The sequence below is a fragment of the Trachypithecus francoisi genome, unplaced genomic scaffold (assembly GCF_009764315.1).
Source record: "Trachypithecus francoisi isolate TF-2019V2 unplaced genomic scaffold, Tfra_2.0 Lachesis_group17, whole genome shotgun sequence".
Classification (NCBI taxonomy): domain Eukaryota; kingdom Metazoa; phylum Chordata; class Mammalia; order Primates; family Cercopithecidae; genus Trachypithecus; species Trachypithecus francoisi.
The window spans coordinates 41,295,698-41,318,436 of NW_022681462.1; the positions used below are offsets into that span (position 1 = coordinate 41,295,698).

Sequence of the window (22,739 nt, forward strand, 5' to 3'; positions counted from 1 at the left end):
CCACCCGCCTTGGTCTCCCAAAGTGCTGGGATTACAGGTGTGAGCCACTGTGCCCAGCCAGCCACCTGATTTGTAACAAAGACACACCACAATGCATTGGGGAAAGGATAGTCTTACGCACAAATGGCCCTGGGTCAATGGGATATCCTTGTGGAAAGACATGAAATTTGAAATACAACAACTTCAGATAGATAAGTCTAAAATATATGAGATAAAACCCAGATGTCTACCAACTACAGAAGGATTAAACTGAAATATTTACACAATGGAATATTACACAGTAATAAAAAGGATAAACTACTGTTATGTGCAATAATATGCATGAATGCCACAGATATAACACTGGAAAAAGCTGAACATAAAACAATAAATATGGTATTCCATTTACATAAAGTTTAAGAACAAGCAAAATGAATCTAAGGTGACAAAAGTCAGAAAAGTGGCTGTCTTTGGCAGGGAATATATATATTTTATTATTCATTATTATTGTTTTTTTTTTTTTTGAGAGGTAGTCTCGCTCTGTCACCCAGGCTGGAGTGCAGTGGCCCAATCTCGGCTCCCTGCAAGCTCTGCCTCCCGGGTTCAAGCCATTCTCCTGCCTCAGCCTCCCAAGTAGCTGGGACTACAGGCACCCGCCACCACACCTGGCTAATTTTTGTATTTCTTAGTAGAGATGGGCTTTCACTGTGTTAGCAAGGATGGTCTTGATCTCCTGATCTCGTGATCCGCCGGCCTCGGCCTCCCAAAGTGCTGGGATTACAGGCATGAGACCCCGGGGCTGGCTTGGCAGGGAATATATATTTTGAGGGAGTTCAAAGGAGTGTTCTGGGATGCTGTAAATGTTTTATATTTTTATTTACATCACAGTTAGGTTGAGTATATGCATAACTGAAAACTCACAAAACTGTACACTTTGTGCATGTTACACCTCATTTAAAAAATCTTTACTAGATTTAGTAAACTGTAGTAAATGAACACTAACGCTAAAAAACTACTTCCAGGAATATTTAGAAATAAAACCAAGAGAGAAAAGAGACAATAGAAACAGATCTAAAAGTCAGGAGTTGGCAAACTTTTTCTATAAAGGGCCAGACAGTAAATATTTTAGGTTTTACAAGATATGTACCACCTCTGTTGCATATTCTCATTTTTACAATCTTTAATATATAAAAAACATTCTTTGCCCACAGACCTTACAAAAACAAGCTATAGGCCAAATGCAGCCCATACACAGGGCATACTCTGGATTACTCTGCCATGGGTAATCTGGATTTTGGAGTTATCAGATAAGGATGTTAAAGAATTGCCATTCTCTTCAAGAAAATATAAGGCAAGTGGGAGAATTTCATAAGACAATTATCATAGGAAAAAAAGAAACAAATGGAAATTTCAGAACTAAAATCAAGAACTCAATAGGCAAGTTAACAGCAGCTTTTAAAAGCTTTTACCTTTTAAAAACTGTTAATAAGTTTTAATAGATAAAGAAAGGATTAGCAAACAAAGATGTCAGAAGAATGAGTACAACCATGGAGAGATAAAATGATACACAAATGCCGTAAAAGTGTGAGAAATAGGCCGGGCGCGGTGGCTCAAGCCTGTAATCCCAGCACTTTGGGAGGCCGAGACGGGTGGATCACGAGGTCAGGAGATCGAGACCATCCTGGCTAACACGGTGAAACCCCGTCTCTACTAAAAATAAAAAAAACTAGCTGGGCGAGGTGGCGGGCGCCTGTAGTCCCAGCTACTCGGGAGGCTGAGGCAGGAGAATGGCGTAAACCCGGGAGGCGGAGCTTGCAGTGAGCTGAGATCCGGCCACTGCACTCCAGTCCGGGAGACAGAGCGAGACTCCGCCTCAAAAAAAAAAAAAAAAAAGTGTGAGAAATAGTGAAAAGCATTAACAATCATGTAATCAGAGACCCAGAAGAAGAGCAGAATGGAACAAAAGACACAATGGAAAGTATAACATCCATGAATATTCCAAAACTGGTAAAAGATATCAAGCCACAGTGCAAGAAGCACTATGAACCCAAACGCAGGAATATGTACAAAGAAAACTACACACATCGCATAGTAAAATTTATAAAAACCAATGTAAAGGAATCTCAAAAATAGAGAAAAGATACATCAACAGCAATAGTAAGATTTCACCTGACTTCTCAGCAGAAAAGATGGAAGCCAGAATACAACAGTATGCACCCTTCAGAGTGGGAAAAGAAATTAACTGCTTACCTAGAAATCTATTTCCAGAGCAAATGTCCTTAACAAAATAAAGACAAAATATATTTTTAGACAAATAATAACTAATTTATCACAGCAGACTTTACTTAAAAACTACTAAAAATTAGTTTGTTTGTTTTTTTTGAGACAGAATCTTGCTCTGTAACCCAGGCTGGAGGGCAGCAGCACAATCTCAGCTCACTGCAACCTCTGCACCCCCAGGTTCAAGTGATTCTCCCACCTCAGCCTCCCGAGTAGCTGGGACCACAGGCGTGTACCACCATGCCCAGCTAATTTTGCCTTTTTTGGTAGAGACAGGGTTTCAGCATGTTGACCAGGCTGGTGTCGAACTCCTGCCTTCAAGTGATCCGCCCACCTCGGCCTCCCAAACTTCTGGGATTACAGGCGTGAGGTACTGCGCCTGGCCTAAAAATGAGTTTCTTAACAATAAGGAAAATGACCCTAGATAAAAGCAAGGGAATGTAGGAAAGGAAGAGAAACAACATAAAACGCGAAAATGTGTGTGAAACTCTAAATGAATATTAACTATAATCATAGGAATGCTGTCTTGTGAGTTTTAAATATACATAATATCAATTACATATATGTACCTACCATCCACTATCTTTTTTTTTTTTTTTTTTTTGAGACAAAGAGTCTTGCCCTGTCACCCAGGCTGGAGGACAGTGGTGCAATCTCGGCTCACTGCAAGCTCCGCCTCCCAGTTCACGCCATTCTCCTGCCTCAGCCTCCCGAGTAGCTGGAACCACAGGCACCCGCCACCTCACCCAGCTAATTTTTTGCAATTTTAGTAGACACGGGGTTTCACCGTGTTAGCCAGGATGGTCTCGATCTGACTTCGTGATCCACCCGCCTCGGCCTCCCAAAGTGCTGGGATTACAGGCGTGAGCCACTGCGCCCAGCCTACCATCCACTATCTTTAAGCCTCTTCCCTGTGTCCCTTTTGCCTTCCTTCTGGGATAGAAATAACCACTGTTTTGAATTTTATGTTTATCACTTCTTTGTTTTGCTTTACGTGTTTACCATACATGGGTATTCAGCTAAATAAAACATTATTTAATTTTACTTGTTTTTTAAATTTATGTAAGTGAAATAAATTTGTATGCATCTTCTATATAGCTCGTATTTATTGCTTTTTTTTTTTTTTGCTTAATATTGTATTTGTATAAATCCAGTGAAAATACCCTTCAGGAAGACGGTGAAATCAACACATTCTCAGGTGACAGAAAACTAAGAGGATTTACCAGCAGCAAAACTGTTCTAAAAGAAATGCTTAAGAGAGAAACTCAGAACTTTAAAACTTAAGGAAGTATATGGGTAAATATAAAAACTCTAAAAGAAATGCTTAAGTCTGAAGGGAAATGATACCAGAGAGAATCTCAGAACTTCGCAACTGAATGAAATACAAAAGTAGTATCTGGGTAAATATAAAAGAATATTTTTCTTCTTTTATAAAGTGGGTTTCTTATAGACAGTATAGAGTTTGGTTTTATAGTTTAAAAATAATCCAACCTGATAATCTATCATACCTGTACAAATACATATATATATAACTGTTGATAGCAAAAATAGTAACATTATGTGGTAGAGATTTCAATGCGTAGATATATACATATGATAACTATAACACAGAGGGCAAGAGTTAGTGAACTATGTTATAAGGTTTTTGCATTTTATTTGAAGTGATAACTTATTAACTCTAAGAAGGCTGTGAAACAATTGATAGCTATATTGTAATTCCTAGAGCAAGCACACACAAAAAAAGACAGCCAAATGCTCAACAGAAAAATTAAAATAAAACTCTAAAAATATTTCACATAATTAAAAAGAAGATGGGAAAAGGAGACACAAAAAACAAAAACTACAATAAAGGAGGGGACAGACAACAAATAATAAGATGGCAGATGTGAGTCCAATACAATAATTACATTACATTTAAGTAGTATAAACACACCAATTAAATGACAGTGATTATCATATTGGATTAAAATTAAAATACAGGGCCGGGTGCGATAGCTCACACCTGTAATCCCAGAACTTTGGAAGGCTGAGGCGGGTGGATCACCTGAGGTCAGGAGTTCCAAGACCAGCCTGACCAACAGGGAGAAACCTCATCTCTACTAAAAATACAAAATTAGGCTGTGCGCAGTGGTTCATGCCTGTAATCCCAGCACTTTGGGAGGCCAAGGTGGGAGGATCACAAGGTCAGGAAATAGAGACCATCCTGGCTAACACAGTGAAACCCTGTCTCTACTAAAAATGCAAAAAATTAGCTGGGCGTGGTGGCGGGCGCCTGTAGTCCCAGCTATTCAGAAGGCTGAGGCAGGAAAATAGTGAGAACCTGGGAGGCGGAGCTTGCAGTGAGCTGAGATCGCGCCACTGCACTCCAGCCTGGGCGACAGAGCAAGACTCCGTCTCAAAAAAAAACACAACACAAAACAAAATTAGCCGGGAATGGTGGCACATGCCCATAATCCCAGCTACTGAAGAGGCTAAGGCAGGAGAATAGCTTGAACCTAGGAGGTAGAGGTTGCAGTGAGCCGTGACCACGCCATTGCACTCTAGTCTGGGCAACAAGAGTGAAACTTCGTCTCAAATAATTAAAATAAAATAAAATAAAAATACAAAACCCAACTATACACTGTCTACCAGAAAACTACTTTAAATATAGAATATAACACCTAGGGACAGTATATAATAGAATATAATGAAATAAAAGGATGGAAACATACTCAAAACATGGAGATATACCATGGAAACATTAATCAAAAGAAAGCTAGATTGGTTATATAAAAATTAGATAAATAAATAAGAAATACTGGCTGGGCATGTTGGCTCACGTCTGTAATCCTAGCACTTTGAGAGGCTGAGGTGTGTAGACTGCTTGAGCCCAGGAGTTTGAGACCAATCTGGGCAACATAGTGAAACCCTGTCTGTACAAAAAAAATACAAAAATTAGCCAGGTATGATAGCATGTGCCTGTAGTCCCAGCTGCTCCGGAGGCTGAGGTGGGAGGATGGCTTGAACCTGGGAGGTGGAGGTTGCAGTTTTCTGAGATCATGCCACTGAACTCCAGCCTGGGCAACAGAGTCAGACCACCTCAAAAAAAAAAAAAAAAAAAAAAAAGAAAAAGAAAAAAAGAAAAAAAGAAAGAAAGGAAAGAAAATCACATAATGATAAATAAAAGAGTCAATTCCCAAAGAAGATATAATAATCCTAAATATATGTGCATCTAATAACAGATCATCAAAAGACATGAAGCAAAAACAGACAAAACTGAAAGACATATACAAATCCATAATTATATGTGGAGACTTCAGTGCCTCTCTTTTCAATAATAAATAGAACAAGCATCGCTTCTCAGCCTTTTGGCTAAGATCAAGAGTAATAAATAGAACAAGCAGAATAAGGCCAGGTGCAGTGGCTCATGTCTGTAATCCCAGCAGTTTGAGAGGCCAAGATGGGAGAATTGCTTAAGCCCAGGAGTTCGAGACCAGCTTGGGCAATAGGGCAAAACCCTGTCTCTACAAAAAAATATACAGAAATTAGGTGGGTATGGCGGAATGCACCTGTAGTCCCAGCTGCTTAGGCTACTTAGGTTTAATGCCAGGAGGTTAAGGCTGCAGCGAACCATGTTTGTGCCCCTGCATTCCAGCCTGGGAAGCAAAGTAAGACTTTGTCTCAAAAAATATAAAAATAAAAAAGAACCCTCTGCCCAACTACAGCCAAGTACACATTCTTTTAGTGCACATGGAACATTACTAAAAGACCTTCTGGGCCGGGCGCGGTGGCTCAAGCCTGTAATCCCAGCACTCTGGGAGGCCGAGACGGGCGGATCCCGAGGTCAGGAGATCGAGACCATCCTGGCTAACACGGTGAAACCCCACCTCTACTAAAAAATACAAAAAACTAGACGGGCGCGGTGGCGGGCGCCTGTAGTCCCAGCTACTCGGGAGGCTGAGGCAGGAGAATGGCGTAAACCCGGGAGGCGGAGCTTGCAGTGAGCTGAGATCTGGCCACTGCACTCCAGCCTGGGCGACAGAGCGAGACTCCACCTCAAAAAAAAAAAAAAAAAAAAAAGACCTTCTGAGCTATGGAACAAATCTTAGCAACTTTTAAAGATGAAACCACACAATGTCTCTTCCTGACCTAATATTTGGATATTAAACAAAAATTTCTAAATCACATGAATCAAAGATAAAATCCTAAGGGAAATTAGAAAATATTTTAATAAAATGGAAATGAAAACATAGCAAAATCTGTGGGATTCAGCTGACGCAAAATTTAGAGGGAAACTGAGACATGCTTTTATTTTTTTAAAAAACAAATATCTCAACCAGTCTGACCAACATGGAGAAACCCCATCTCCACTAAAAATACAAAATTAGCTGCGCATGGTGGCACATGCCTGTAATCCCAGCTACTCGGGAGGCTGAGGCAGAAGAGTCGCTTGAACCCAGGAGGCAGAGGTTGCGGTGAGCTGACATTGGGCCATTGCACTCCAGCCTGGGCAACAAAGGCAAAACTCCGTCTCAATAAAAAGAAAAAAAAAAAAACAGAAAGAAAAAAAAGAAAAATAAATATCTCAAATCAATTATTTAACTTTTCACCTTAAAAACTGGAGGCCGGACGTGGTAGCTCACGCCTGTAATCCCAGCACTTTAGGAGGCTGAGACGGGTGGATCACGAGGTCAGGAGATCAAGACCATCCTGGCTAACACGGTGAAACTCCGTCTCTACTAAAAAAATACATGGTGGCGGGCGCCTGTAGTCCCAGCTACTCAGGAGGCTGAGGCAGGACAATGGCGTGAACTCGGGAGGCGGAGCTTGCAGTGAGCCGAGATCGCACCACCACACTCCAGCCTGGGCTACTGAGCAAGACTCCGTCTAAAAAAAAAAAAAAAAAAAAAAAAAAAAACTGGAATAGGCTGGGCATGGTGGCTCACATCTATAATCCCAGCACTCTGGGAGACCAAGATGGGAGGGCTGCTTAAGCCCAGGAGCTTGAAACCAGCCCGGGCAAGACAGTGAGACCAAGTTCTACAAAAAATAAAAAAATTAGCCAGGCACAGTGGTGTACACCTGTAGTCCCAGCTACTTGGGAGGCTGAGACAGGAAGATCCCTTGAGCCAAAAAATTTGAGGCAGCAGAGAGCTATGATCACACCACTGTACTCCAGCCTGGGCAATAAAATGAGACACCATCTCTTAAAAAACAAACAAACAAAAAGCACAACTAGAAAAAGAGTAAATTACATCCTCCAAAAAGCACAAGGAAGAGAATAATAAAGTGCATAAATAAAATAAGCTGAAAAGAAAAGCAGAGAAAACCAACAAAACCAAAAGCTAATTTTTTGAAAAGACTGATAAAACTGATAAATGTGTAGTCAATCTGTCCAAGCAAAATAGAGAGAAAATATAAATTAGCCGGGCATGGTGGCTCATGCCTGTAATCTCAGCACTTTGGGAGGCCAAGCGGGGGGCTGGATCACCTGAGAGGTCAAGAGTTCGAGACCAGCCTGACCAATGTGGAGAAACCCCGTTTCTACTAAAAATACAAAATTAGCCCAGCATGGTGGCACATGCCTGTAATTCCAGCTACTTGGGAGGCTGAGGCAAGAGAATTGCTTGAACCCAGGAGGCGGAGGTTGCGGTGAGCCGAGATCGCACCATTGCACTCCAGCCTGGGCAACAAGAGCAAAACTCTGTCTACCAAAAAAATAAATAAATAAATATATATATATATAAATTCATGATCAGAAATGAAAGAAGAGACATCATTATAGAACCTACAGACATTAAAAGGAAAATAAAGGAACATTACAAAAAATTTTTTGCCCATAAATTAGACAACTTATATGAAACAATTCGTTGAAAGGCATAGACACCTAAAGCTCCTTCAAGAAGAAACACGTAATCAAAAAAGATACAATTAAGTTACCTTATTATATGTTTGATTTGTAGTAAGATACTACTTTCTAGGGTAATGTTCAAAGCACTTGTTAGGTACTGATTAAACTCCTTGAAGAACATTTCATTTCCTTCTTCATACTTCCCGTAGTTCTTTGAGTACTCTTTTTGAATGCAGTGATTGGTCAAATGGCAGGTTTTGTCTTGGAAATTATCAACATGATATGGTTCTGAAGCAGTCCGAAGCACACCCTCTCTATAGAGGTAGATATTATACTGATGATCCACCAGGACCCAGCTTCTGCAATTCAACAAAAACATGGCTTTACTCAAGTCATCCAAAGTTTCTGCATATTATATACATCAGTCCCCACATCTTGACTTCTTTTACGGGATAGGTGAGGAGTGGGAGGCAACTAGGGAAGGAGGACGTTTCTAAAACTATAAGAGGCATATAATGATTTAGCTAAGATAGTGAGTTATCACTACAGTGAGGCAAACAAAACATTTTACCATAAATAACAAGGAGACTTTGATCAAAAGATAAATAAAGCATTTTGAAGAGATTCAGATGGGTTGTTTTTGTTTTTTGTTTTTTTTTTGAGATGGAGTTTTGCTTTTGTTGCCCAGGCTGGAGTGCAATGGTGTAATCTTGGCTCACTGCAACCTCCGCCTTTCAGGTTCAAGCAATTCTCCTGCCTCAGCCTCCTGAGTAGCTGGGATTACAGGTGCATGCCACTACGCCCGGCTAATTTTTGTGTTTTTTTGTAGAGACAGGGTTTCATCATGTTAGCCAGGCTGGTCTCGAAATACTGACATCAGGTGATCCACCCGCCTTGGCCTCTCAAAGTGCTGGACAGGCATAAGCCACTGCACCCAGCCCTAGATGGGCTGGATTAAAGTTCACCTATGAAACCTCCATTCGTCATGTCTCCTCTTCTAGTAATCTTAATAGTGTTCCCCCTGAAGATGATTTGACATAGGGTTGATGTTCAAGAAGCAACAAATCATTATGAAGCCATCAAGGAGACAGAGTCCTTGGCAAGGAGCTGACAGCAAGGCCGAGGGTAAGTTGAAGAGGCAGAGCTGTTTAGCTTTAGAATGCACCACACAACCTCTTTCTCCGTGCCAAGCCCTTTGCTCAGAAACGTACAATCCCTGAGGTGTGGTCATAAAATCCACAGAGTGGGACACAAATAATGAAGTGAGGAGAAATTATTTGGCAAGGTTGCACAACCTGTTGTGTCTGAATTACGTGTTCCATGTACATCTCTCAGTTTATTCCATAAGCAAGATCATACATTTATATTCATTTCTTTGAATCCACAAGTTATTTTCATAGAAAAGATTTTTTTTCTTTTTGACACAGGAGTCTCGCTCTGTTGCCCAGGCTGGAGTGCAATGGTGCAATCTCAGCTCACTGCAACCTCCCCTCCCAGGTTCAAGTGATTCTCCTTCCTCAGCCTTCCGAGTAGCTGGGATTACAGGTGCCTGTCACCATGCCCAACTAATTTTTGTACTTTTACTAGAGATGGGGTTTCACCATGTTGGCCAGGCTGGTCTCGAACTCCTGACCTCAGGTGATCTGCCCACCTCGGACTCCCAAAGTGCTGAGATTACAGGCGTGAGCCACTGTGCCTGGCCAGAAAAGAATACTTTTTTAAAAAGAAAATCCATAATTGTAGTAACATTTCCTAGATGGAAAAAAGAAGAAAAAAAATAGAAAATTAGGTACAGAAGCTCAGTTCCGCTCAGCTGCGCTCAATTTTGGTAACATATTAAACATGGTCAAACTCTTCCTCATATTCCATGTCCCTCTCCCCACCGTATACCATGGCAGTTTTTTCAGATGAAGAAAAACAAAAGCTATGGACACGAATGCATTACCGAATGTCAAACTTGCGATGACCTGGCTCAAGCAGTAGAGGGTGCTCAAGATATTTCTGGATCACGTGCACTTGGCCCTGGTTGTCTATGAAATCGAGAAGCTCTGAAGCCTCTGATGAGATGAGGATGCCTTCACCTAACAGGGAAAAAGCAAAAGAGAAACTAGTCCAATTCAAACCAAGAGCTCTCTATAAAGCCAGAAAAGAAATACGAAAACGCCACAAGAGGCTTTCAACGTCCTGCTCACCTTTTTCCTTCCCTTCCTTACTCCAGTCTCCCACATGCTCCCTTCTCCCATCAAGAGTACCCAGGATTATCCTACCAACTCTTTCTCCGTGTGGGTCGTCAACACTATCTTGGCTGCCTACGACCATGAAACCTCAGTTTTACAGAAATTCAAAGTGTCTAAGCACTTAAAATAAATACTATTCTACTACTGATCACTGGTTACCACAATAAAAACTACAAAGACAATACCTCCCCTTCCTTCACTATATCTCATAGAACTACCAGGAAGGTTAAGGCATAAAGATGAATGTTCAAGTAGGTTCCTTGTAGCGTTGTAATAGAAAAAAACTGGATACATTGGAATTGTCCATTAACATTAAATAATTGATATATCTTTTTTAGTAGCTTGAAGTATAATTCACATACCAAAAAATTTTTATCCTTTGAAAGTGTACAATTCAATGGCTTTTAGTATATTCAAGAGTTTTAAACCATTACTACAGTTTTTTTGTTGTTACTGTTTGTTTTGAGATGGAGTCTCACTCTGTCGCCCAGGCTGGAGTGCAGTGGCACAATCTCAGCTCACTGTAACCTCCGCCTCCCGGGTTCAAGCAATTCTCCTGCCTCAGCCTCCCGAGTAGCTGGGATTACAGGCGTGTACCACCAGGCCTGGCTAATTTTTGTATTTTTAGTACAGACAGGGTTTCACCATGTTGGCCAGGATGGTCTCAGTCTTCTGACCTCGTGATCTGCCTGCCTTGGTCTCCCAAAGTGCTGGGATTACAGGTGTGAGCCACCATGCCCGGCCTACTACGGTTTAATTTTAGAACGGTTTCACCACTTCCCAAAATAAAAACTCTGTACCTATTAGCAGTCACTCACTACTCCCTCCTCACCCCAGCTTCTGACAACCACTAATCTACTTTCTGTATCTATGGATGTCTCATCTGGACATTTCATATAAACGGAATCACACAGTATGTGGCCTTTCGTGTCTAATTTCACTTAGCACAAAGTTTTCAAGGTTCATCCCCACTGTAGTGTGGATTAGTAGCATGTTCACTTCTTTCTTTGGCTGAGGAGTCATTTTTGTTCATTCAGTCATCAATTGATGGACGTTTGCATTGTTTCCATTCTTGTCTGCCTCTTACAAATAATGTTGCTATAAGATCTGCATACAAATTGCTGTGAACATATATTTTCAATTCTCAGGAATACCAGGTATGCAGGTGTGCGCCACCACATTGGCTATTTTTTGTATTTTTTTGTAGAGATGGGGTCTTACTGTTTGCTCTTTTTCTAACTGGATTGTGTGTCTGTTTTTGTTTACTGTTAAGTTTTTTTTTTTATTTTTTGAGACGGAGTCTCGCTCTGTCGCCCAGGCTGGAGTGCAGTGGCTGGATCTCAGCTCACTGTAAGCTCCGCCTCCCGGGTTCACGCTATTCTCCTGCCTCAGCCTCCCGAGCAGCTGGGACTACAGGCGCCTGCCACCTCGCCCGGCTAGTTTTTTGTATTTTTTTAGTAGAGACGGAGTTTCACCAGGTTAGCCAGGATGGTCTCGATCTCCTGACCTCGTGATCCGCCCGCCTCAGCCTCCCAAAGTGCTGGGATTACAGGCTTGAGGCACCGCACCCGGCCTACTGTTAAGTTTTGAAAGTTGTTTATATATTCTAGATCTGAGTCCCTTGTCATATGCATGACTTAAAAATCCCTTCATCCAGTTTGTAGCTCATCTTTTTATCCTCTAATGAGGTGTTTCACAGAGCGGAAGTTTTATTTTGATGAGGTTCAATGTATCAATTTTTACTTTTATGGATTATACTTTTGGAGTCAAGCTCAAGAACTCTTTGCCAAGCCCTATCTCCTTTTTTCTGAAAAATTATTAAGTCCATGATCGATTTTGAGTTAGTTTTTGTATGAGGTGTGAGGCTTATGTTGATGTTCATTTTTCTGCCTTTTGATAACCATCTTACCTAGTACAATTTGTTGAAAAATGTATCCTTCCTCTATTGAATAGCTTTTGCACCTTTTTCAAATAAAAGATGGGCATATATGCTTTGGTCTATTTCTGAGTTATCTATTCTCTTCCACTGATTTATGTTTCTTCTGTTTTTGAGACAGAGTGTTGCTCTGTTGCATAGAGGTGTGATCTCGGGTCACTACAACCTCTGCCCCCTGGGTTCAAGCAATTCTCATGCCTCAGCCTCCCAAGTAGCTGAGAGCACAGGCCTGCGCCACCACACCTGGCTAATTTTTTGTATTTTTAGTAGAGATGGGGTTTCACCATGTTGGCCAGCCTTGTCTCAAACTCCTGACCTCAAGTGATCCACCTGCCTTGGCCTCCCAAAATGCTGGGATTGCAGCCGTGAGCCACCACGCCTGGCCCCACTGATTTATGTTTCTATTTTTCCATGAATGCTATAGTGTATTGAGTACTGTAGCTCTAAAATACGTCTTAATATGAGTTAGCATGTTTACTTATACTTTATTCTTCAAGATGTTTAAGCTATTCCAGGGCTTGTGCCTTTCCATATGAATTTTTATTATTTATTTATTTATTGAGATGGAGTCTTGCTCTTGTTGCCCAGGCTGGGCCCAAGCAATTCTTCTGCCTCAGCCTCCTGAATAGCTGGGATTACAGGCGCCCGCCACCATGCCTGGCTAATTTTTGTATTTTTAGTAGAGACACAGCTCCACCATGTTGGCCAGGCTGGTCTTGAACTCCTGACCTCTGGTGATCCGCCCGCCTCGGCCTCTCAAAGTGCTGGGATTACAGGTGTGAGCCACTGTGTCCGATGCCTCCATGTAAATTTTTTATTTTATTTTTTTTTTATTTTTATTTTTTGAGATGGAGTCTTGCTCTGTTGCCCAGGCTGGAGTGTAGTGGTGTAATCTCGGCTCACTGCAACCTCCGCCTCCTGGGTTCACACCATTCTCCTGCCTCAGCCTCCCAAGTAGCTGGGACCACAGGCGCCTGCTACCACACCCAGCTTATTTTTTGTATTTTTAGTAGAGACAGGGTTTCACCATGTTAGCCAGGATGGTCTCGATCTCCTGATCTCATGATCCGCCCACCTTGGCCTCCCAAAGTGCTGGGATTACAGCATGAGTCACCATGTCCGGCGCCTCCATGTAAATTTTTTTTTTTTTTTTAATACTTTTAAGTTCTAGGGTACATGTGCACAACGTGCAGGTTTGTTACATATGAATATATGTGCCATGTTGGTGTGCTGCACCCATTAACTCGTCATTTACATTAGGTATATCTCCTAATGCTATCCCTCTCCCCTCTCCTCACCCCATGGCAGGCCCCGGTGTGTGATGTTCCCCCTCCTGTGGCCAAGTGATCTCATTGTTCAATTCCCACCTATGAGTGCTGCTATAAAGACACATGCACACATATGTTTATTGCGGCTCTATTCACAATAGCAAAGACTTGGAACCTCCATGTAAATTTTAAAAGAAGCTCCATGTCTATACAAAAAGCTTGCTGAGATTTTGAGAAGAATTACATAAACCTATAGACTAGTTTGGGGTGAACTAACATCTTTACTATACTATCCTGCAATCCATGAACACAGTATGTCAGTCCATTTCTTTAGGTCCTCTTTGGCTTCCTTCATAATCATTTTACTATTTTTAGCATACAAAGCCTAAAACTGTCGGTTAAATTTATACCTAAGCATCATATTTTCTCTGGGGTGACTACAAGTAGTATTGTGGGGATTTTTTGTTTGTTTTTAAGATGGAGTTTTTGCTTTCTTGATCAGGCTGGAGTGCAATGGTATGATCTCAGCTCACTGCAACCTCCGCCTCCTGGGTTCAAGTGATTCTCCTGCCTCAGCCTCTTGAGTAACTGGGATTACAGGCAACCGCCACCAAGCCCGGCTAATTTGTGTATTTTTATAGAGACAGGGTTTCACCAAGTTGGCCAGACTGGTCTCGAACTCCTGACCTCTGGTGATCCGCCTGCCTCAGCCTCTCAAAGTGCTGGGATTACAGGTGTGAGCCACCGTGCCCGTTTAAGTAGTATTGTGCTTTTAACTTTGGTTTCCACATGTTCATTGTTGGCATATAAAAATGCAGTTAAGTTTTGTGTGTTGCTCTCATACCCTGTAACACTGCTGAACTCACTCCTTAGTGAGTCATCACCATTTCTTATTTTAACCATTTTAATAAAAGTGTAGTGACAGCTCGTTGTGGTTTCAATTTGCTCGAATCTTCTAATCTATGCTTCAGATTTGTAGCTGATTTCTACCTGGGTCTCATGCTTTCAGTATAAGTGAATTCAATTCAGTTCATTAATTCAATGATTCACCTTTCCCAAACGTTAACGCCCTTTTCAACTACCTTGTTCCTGTCTCTTGTTCTACCATCTGGTGAGCTTCTTGAACAAGAAACTGCAAATCAACCTGGAAAAGCTCCCTTCTTCTCGTTCCCTACACATGACTCATGTTGTTTCATCTCCCTTAGGAATCAGGCTCAGATTTTTTGATATACCAGTATCAAAAATTATAAAAATAAATTTGAATTGTATGTATTGTTTTATACCTACAAAATAAGAAGACAAAAACGGTGATACTTTTAGTGACAGTTCATCATGAACTGCTCCCCGTTAGCTTACAGCCCTTTGAAAAAGCAATAGGACAACATAGAGCAAGAGCCATAAAGGCTTCATGTCATTTGACCAAGTAATCTCATGTTTCAAAATTATTCTAAAGAAATGTTCAAGAAACAAGAGTTTCTTGTGATCGCCCAGGTGTGATGCGCGATGGCTCATGCCTGTAATCCCAGCACTTCGGGAGGCCAAGGTGGGAAGATCACTTGAGCTTAGGCGTTCAAGACCAGCCTGGGTAACATAGTGAGACCTCATCTCTACTAAAAATCAAAAAGTTAACAGGGTGTGGTGGTGCACAGCTGTAGTCCCAGCTACTCAAGAGGTTGAGGTGAGAGCGGGAAGGGCGCGGTGGCTCATGTCTGTAATCCCAGCACTGTGGGAGGCCGAGGCAGGTGGATCACGAGGTCAGGAGATCGAGACCATCCTGGCTAATGTGGTGAAACCCCATCTCAACTAAAAATACAAAAAATTAGCTGGGCGTGGTGGCAGATGCCTATAGTCCCAGTACTCAGGAGGCTGAGGCAGGAGAATGGTGTGAACCCGGGAGGCAGAGCTTGCAGTGAGCTGAGATTGCACCACTGCACTCCAGCCTGGACAACAGAGTGAGACTCTGTCTCAAAAAAAAAAAAGGAAGGTTGAGGTGGGAGGATCGCTTGAGCCCAGGAAGTCAAGGCTGTAGTGAACTGAGATCATGCCATCATACTCCAGCCTGGGCAACAACAACAAAAAATATATATATATATACACACACACACACACACATACATACATAATACAAAATTGAAATTAGAAAAAAACAAGAGTGATCTAGAGCAAAGACATTTACTAATGTTTTCTGTAATAGCAGAAATAGCAGAACAATGAGGTTGTTTCTCAACAATAATTTGCTGTTAGAGATGTAGTGTGTTCCCATGCTCCAGGTGAGAGGTGAAGGTGGCTAGATTAGAGATAGGCAGTGGGCACAGTAAACAGTGGCTTCGTAATGGATAGAGTTTGAAGGCTGAGTCAACTATACAAAGCATGTAGTAGGTACCAAATAAATGCTTAACAAGAATAAAAGTTATTCATTCATCCTATTGGTTTCATTTTATAGTTCCCAAACATAATAAATTTATATCACTTATCTCCTCAACTCCTAAAGCAAAAAGTCTTCGTGTGGCATTTTATTCTCTCTTGACTTCCCCCTGCTGCTGGGTGTCCCTCTGCGTCTTGCCTTGGTGAGGGTCCAGGGATCACCCAGGTGTCCTCACAGTGGCCATACTGAATCCAATCCCAAACCCACAGGAGGATTCTGGAGTACCATGAATGTCTATTTCCTCTTCCAATTCCGTCATTTACCATTGGAACCACGCTGGGCGGCAGTACTTGAGAAAAGGTCCCAAGAGGGGAGACAGAAGTAGGTGAGGTACCTGGCTTGTGGCAAGAGTCCAACTCTCCCCCTTTCAGGATACCAGGTGAGGCCTTCCTGTCTCATGAGTGGTGGAAAAGAAGGTGAGGTCCCTTCTACCCAGAATAGAAATGAGTACCAATGGCCAGATGTCTTCCAAGGCAATACAAGAAATAAGTTCAAAATGGAATGAAACAGAGTCTCACTTTGTCACCCAGGCTGGAGGCACGATCTCGACTCACTGCAAGCTCCGCCTCCTGGGTTCACGCCATTCTCTTGCCTCAGCCTCCCAAGTAGCTGGGACTACAGGCGCCTGCCACCACACCTGACTAATTTTTTGTAATTTTAGTAGAGACAGGGTTTCACCATGTTAGCCAAGATGGTCTTAATCTCCTGACCTCGTGATCCGCCCGCCTCAGCCTCCCCAAGTGCTGGGATTACAGGCAGTGAGGCACCGTGCCCGGCCAGAACGGTTTTATAAAGAGCATATGAGGGCAGGCATAGACAGAGATTGTTTATGTGTTCATTACATTGGGCACTGCCTCTATTTTCAGCCTGATTTAATATTATAAACCTCACCCCTTACACGCATTCATTCAACACATATTTGTTGAGTGCCTATGAGAAAGGTACAAAGATGAGTAAGACAGAATGTCTGTGTTTGTGTGAAGCCTACAGAACAATGGGAGAGATGGACAGAGAAGTAGTATAGTGCCAGGAAGAGGTTAATGCCAGGAAGTAAATGAGGCAAGAGAAAGGGAAAGAAAGCAATGGACACAGAGGCTATTTCAGATTAGAAAAGCCTTCCCTGGGCCGGGCGCGGTGGCTCAAGCCTGTAATCCCAGCACTTTGGGAGGCCGAGACGGGTGGATCACGAGGTCAGGAGATCGAGACCATCCTGGCTAACATGGTGAAACCCCGTCTCTACTAAAAAATATAAAAAACTAGCCGGGCGCGGTGGCGGGCGCCTGTAGTCCCAGCTACTTGGGAGACTGAGGCAGGAGAATGGCATAAACCCGGGAGGCGGAGCTTGCGGTGAGCTGAGATCCGGCCACTGCACTCCAGCCTGGGCGACAGAGCGAGACTCCGTCTCAAAAAAAAAAAAAAAAAAAAGAAAAGCCTTTCCTGATGAGCCAGCATCTGAGGTGAGAGAAACAAAACAAACTATGTAAGTACATTCTAGGAACAGAGACAAATTTGGAATATTTGAGAGATACTAGGCAGTCTTTGTGTCTACAGTCCAGAGAGCAAAGCTGAGGATAGAAGGAGATGAGATCAGAGATATGGGCAAATGTCAAATGCTGCAGGCTACCATTAGGAATCTGGAGTTCATTCTAATTGCATTAGGAAGCCAGCTGGTAAGTTTCAAGCAGGAAATAACATGATTAGATTTATGTTTTGAAAACATAATTGTCCAGAAGGAGAGCTGGTTGAGAGTAGGCTCTGCAGTTACACACACTAAAGAGAACAGGGGCTTTGATTTAGAGGGGAAGCAGTGGAAATGGCAAGAAATAGTCTATTCAGAATGTATTTTGAAGGTAGAGCTAGCAAGAATTGCTAATGCATTAGGAGTAGACTATAAAGAATAGAGTAGTCAAGGATGAATCCTAGGTTTTAAGCTTCAGAGACTGAGTGAATAGTGGGATCATATACTAAGTGGAAAGCGTGAAGGAGGAGCAGGTTGGCATGGGCAAAGTTGGTAAGGAAATAAAACGTTCTGTACCACATGTATTCGGTTTGAAATGCCTTTTAGAGACAGTGAGGGTGTCAATGGATCCAGAGCTTAAAGGAAAAGACCCATACTGGAGATATACATTTAGAAGGCATCAGTACATAGATAGGTATTTATAACTATGTAACTAGACACGGTCTGTACCTTCAACGATTCAGATTAAAATAGGGTCGTTCATCTAAACACATCACAATAGGAACAACTCACCAGGAATAGAGGGGACAGCAGTGCCAACTCACCTTTGGCACCAGCTGATGACTTTGCAATCCAAACGTTGCCCTCTCCATCCTCCTTCTTTCTGTTATAAGAAGCGAGAAAGAATTCTCTTTCATCTGTCCTTGAGTTACTGATTGGTGGCTGAATTCCATTCTGTGCTGGAGCAACTGGGGTCTTGAGATTGGTTGGATAAATCACATAGGACTCAGGGAACCATGTGCAGGACTCAGCCAGTTCAGGGCTTGTCTTGATTAGCCTGGCAGATGACAGAAGAGGGTCAGCCTCCCTTCTTAGTGTACTTTATCACTCCCTTCAGAAAGGCCACTGCTTTCCCCTAGAGATCTTCCAGGAGGCAAAGCGTGACTCAGTCTTCTAACACCTCTGTTTGCTCTTAGTCTCCCTGGACAAAGCTCAAATGCATTACTGGGGAGCACACAGCTGTTAGATGCAACTTTAAAGGCATACCCCAGTTAATTCAAAAGGCTTAATGTCCAACACTTTCGCTCTTTTTAAAATGCATCTCTAAGGAAGCTTAACTGGACATAATCCTGAGCCAATACCTTTTCAACAAATATGTTGTTGAGCCAGACCCTTACTAAAAAATGAAATGGGGAAGAGAGGAAAATTTAAGTAGCAAAAAGACTATCCTGGCCCAACTCTCTATAGGAGAAAAGGTTATGTAAGAATCTCAATTAGAAGACTTTTTAAAGCCCTTCTTTTCTTGCTTTTAGCTCAGGCTGGCTTCAGTGACAGAATAAAAAAGGTATCTTTCTAATAGAACACAGGACACCAGTGGTCACAGTGAAATATACCTCCTGCTCCCCAAATACCATAACACCACAGAAGATAAAGTCAGGCAAGGCCCTTAGCACACAGGGGCTTCCCACTGCATCTACTCTGCAATCAGACCCCCGGAGCTAGAAGCACTGGTATCACATTTCACAAATTAGGAACTGGGTCACAGAGAAGCAAATTTCCTAAGATCATAAAGGTAGTGAGGACCAGCCAGCATGCAAGCCCCGAACTCCCAAGTCTTTCTTTTCTTTCTTTTTTTTTTTTTTTTAACAGCTCAAGCTACTACAAAACCCCCAAGTCTTAACTGGAAACCTGCTCTTACTCCCCAGGAATCAGAGACAGGGAAGAACCTGCCCACAGACATGCACTGGCCTTCCCTGAGCTGTGCTCCCTCTTCTGTTTAGAACAGAACTGTTAATGCCAAGTCCATGTTAAGATTCACCTACAAAACCCAGTCTGTGAACGAATGGTGGAAATAATGACATTTTAGATAGAGATTAAAAATAAATTTATTTTAAAGCGAAAGAGAAAGAACTGAAAAGCTACTTGAACTTCAAGGAACAAAATAAACATATTTTTAACTCACTGAAAGTTCAACTCCGTATCTGCATTGTCCCATGCAGTGGGCAGTAGTCAGCCACATATGGCCACTGAGCATTTGAAATGTGGTCAATGTGACTGAGGAACTGAATTTAAAGTTTAATTTTTTTTTAATTGGAGACGGAGTCTCACTCTGTCACCCAGGCTGGAGTGCAGTGGTACAATCCTGGCACACTGCAACCTCCACCTCCCGGGTTCAAGCAATTCTCCCACCTCAGCCTCCCGAGTAGCTGGGATTACAGGCGCCTGCCACTATGCCCAGCTAATATTTTTATTTTTAATAGAGACAGGGCTTCACCATGTTGGCCAAGCTGGTCTCAAACTCCTGACCTCAGGTAATCCACCTGCCTCGGTCTCCCAAAGTGCTGAGATTACAGGCATGAGCCACCATGCCAGGCCTAAAGTTTAATTTGCCTTTAATTTAAAAATGGATGCATCATAAAATATTTTTCCATTAAGCACAACTTTATTGATATGGTGAGATAACACTTTACTTTATTGTTGCATTGCAGCATGCACGTCAGGGCCATGTGTCATTTCCAGTATCACACACAAACACATCGCTATTCTATTCAGGGACAATAGATTGATTCAGTTCAAGTGATTTATTTCTGTGCACTGATGAAACATTATGATATGTTTATTACGCAGACAGCATGAGTTACAGTGCTAGCTACGTACACCACAATTGGTAACTTAGGTGAAACAGAATTTCTTCCTAGTTAAAAAAACATTTGGACAAATTTTTAAATTTAAAACAAAGGCATACTACTGACATGGAACTGGGTAGGGACACAGAAGCTAGAACTATGACAAGGACAGTAAGAGATTAAAAAAAAAAAACTGAAAGGTGACATGCCACAGATTCACAAGAAATGGTGACTGCAATAGGCTATGGTCAAAGTAAAATGAAAAAACGGTTGTGTAAAGAAGACTTTTTTAGCAAATACACAATAAATTTGGTAAGTATTTTCCTCTCAATGCTCAAAAAAATTAATGAAACTAGTGGCTGAAATCACAATAGCCAACATATTTTTAAGCAAATGTTTAACAGAGTCTGAGTTTATAATTTTGGGCAACTATAAAATGGCTTGGATTCTTACACAAAAACAAAACCATTTTAGATGCAAATGTGGTTTTAAAAAAACTATTTTAAGGAAAAGACTTAAAAATATAATTTACAAAAAACGAACAATCTTCAGCTGAGTCACAATTGCCCACAGACTACAAAACCTTTCTAACAATCAGAGATTGACTCAAAATTTGAAAAAATTAAGTAATTTCTTTAGCTTTAGGTGAACTGTGTGACATAAAAGATGCTGTCCAATTAATACTTTGGATGTTTTGCCTCAAAGGATTTCCAAATATATGAAAAAATGCTGTCAAATTGCAGCTTAAAAAAATATCAAACTCGGCAGGCATGGTGGCTCATGCCTGTAATCTCAGCACTTTGGGAGGCCGAGGTGGGCAGATCACGAAGTCAGGAGATCAAGACCATCCTGGTTAACACGGTGAAACCCTGTCTCTACTAAAAATACAAAAAATTAGCCAGGTGTGGTGGCGGGTGCCTGTAGTCCCAGCTACTCGGGATGCTGAGGCAAGAGAATTGCTTGAACCCAAGAGGTGGAGATCGCAGTGAGCCGAGATCGCGCCACTGCACTCCAGCCTGGGTAACAGAGAGAGACTCCGTCTAAAACACACACACATAAAAAAAAAACCTCATAGTATAGATATTTTAAAATCTTTTACATCTGTCACAGAATTTTACCTACATGCAAAAAATTACTTTCTAACATGACAGATAGGACTTCAGCTAGGTTGTATTAAAATATGGATTTATGGCCGGGCGCGGTGGCTCAAGCCTGTAATCCCAGCACTTTGGGAGGCCGAGACGGGCGGATCACGAGGTCAGGAGATCGAGACCATCCTGGCTAACACGGTGAAACCCCGTCTCTACTAAAAATACAAAAAACTAGCTGGGCGAGGTGGCGGGCGCCTGTAGTCCCAGCTACTCCGGAGGCTGAGGCAGGAGAATGGCGTAAAACCCGGGAGGCGGAGCTTGCAGTGAGCTGAGATCCGGCCACTGCACTCCAGCCCCGGCGAAAGAGCAAGACTCCGTCTCAAAAAAAAAATAAAATAAAATAAAATATGGATTTATGGCTAGGTGCAGTGGCTCACTCCTGTAATGCCAGCACTTTGGGAGGCCGAGGCAGGTGGATCACCTGAGGTCAGGAGTTCAAGACCAACCTGGTCAACATAGTAAAACCCCGTCTCTACTAAAAATACAAAAAACTAGCCGAGCGTGGTGGTGGGTGCCTGTAATCCCAGCTACTAGGGAGGCTGAGGCAGGAGAATCGCTTGAACTGGGAGGCGGAGGTTGTAGTGAGCTGAGATCGCACCACTGTACTACAGCCTGGGTGACAGAGTGAGACTCCATCTCAAGAAAAAAAGAAGATTTACTAAGATTTTAGTAGACTATCGTTTCCTTTACTACTTCATTTTATTGTATAACACGTGTTGGAAACATCTGGTTCATGGCATTATGTGTTACATATTGAAAACATTTGTGTTAGGTTTGCTTTCTGTTTGTTAATCTGAGACAGGGTTTTGTTCTGTTGCCCAGGCTGGAGTGCAGCGGCACAATCTCAGCTCACTGTAAATTCTGCCTCCCCGGCTCAAGCGATTCTTGTGCCTCAGCCTCCCAAGTAGCTGGGACTACAGGCGCGCACCACCATGCCCAGCTAATTTTTTTTTGTATTTTTGGGAGAGATGGGGTTTCACCTTGTTGGCCAGGCTAGTCTCAAACTCCTGACCTCAAATGATCCACCCGCCTTGGCCTCTCAAAGTGTTGGGATTACAGGCGTGAGTCACCACGCCCGGCCTTGTGTTAGGTTTTCTGAAGCAGACTCTAAGTGTCATGGATACAGTTGTTAAAATGGTTCTGTATATACTCGATGATTCTCCAGTTCACGGAAGCAGAAGATAATGAATTTAATGATACTGTGTTCTCTGCCAGTATTCACTGATGGAGAGGGGGAAGGGTTTTTTTAAATAAAGATTTACTTTTCAACTCCAATTCAGATTTTCTTGAAAATAAAATGAATGTTTGTCAAATCATTATTTTCACTC

General features: G+C 42.1%; 1 protein-coding gene across 1 annotated transcript in view; it reads right to left on the reverse strand.

Annotated features, from left to right (window-relative positions):
* TTL (tubulin tyrosine ligase) overlaps positions 1-22,739 on the reverse strand; it is a 46,493-nt gene that overhangs the window by 15,921 nt on the left and 7,833 nt on the right. Inside the window, exons 3-5 of the mRNA XM_033175448.1 lie at positions 18,239-18,471; positions 10,035-10,170; positions 8,179-8,448 (exon numbers count right to left, since the gene is read on the reverse strand). Of these exons, the coding sequence (XP_033031339.1) occupies positions 8,179-8,448; positions 10,035-10,170; positions 18,239-18,471 (639 nt within the window). The remainder of the gene's footprint in view (positions 1-8,178; positions 8,449-10,034; positions 10,171-18,238; positions 18,472-22,739) is intronic.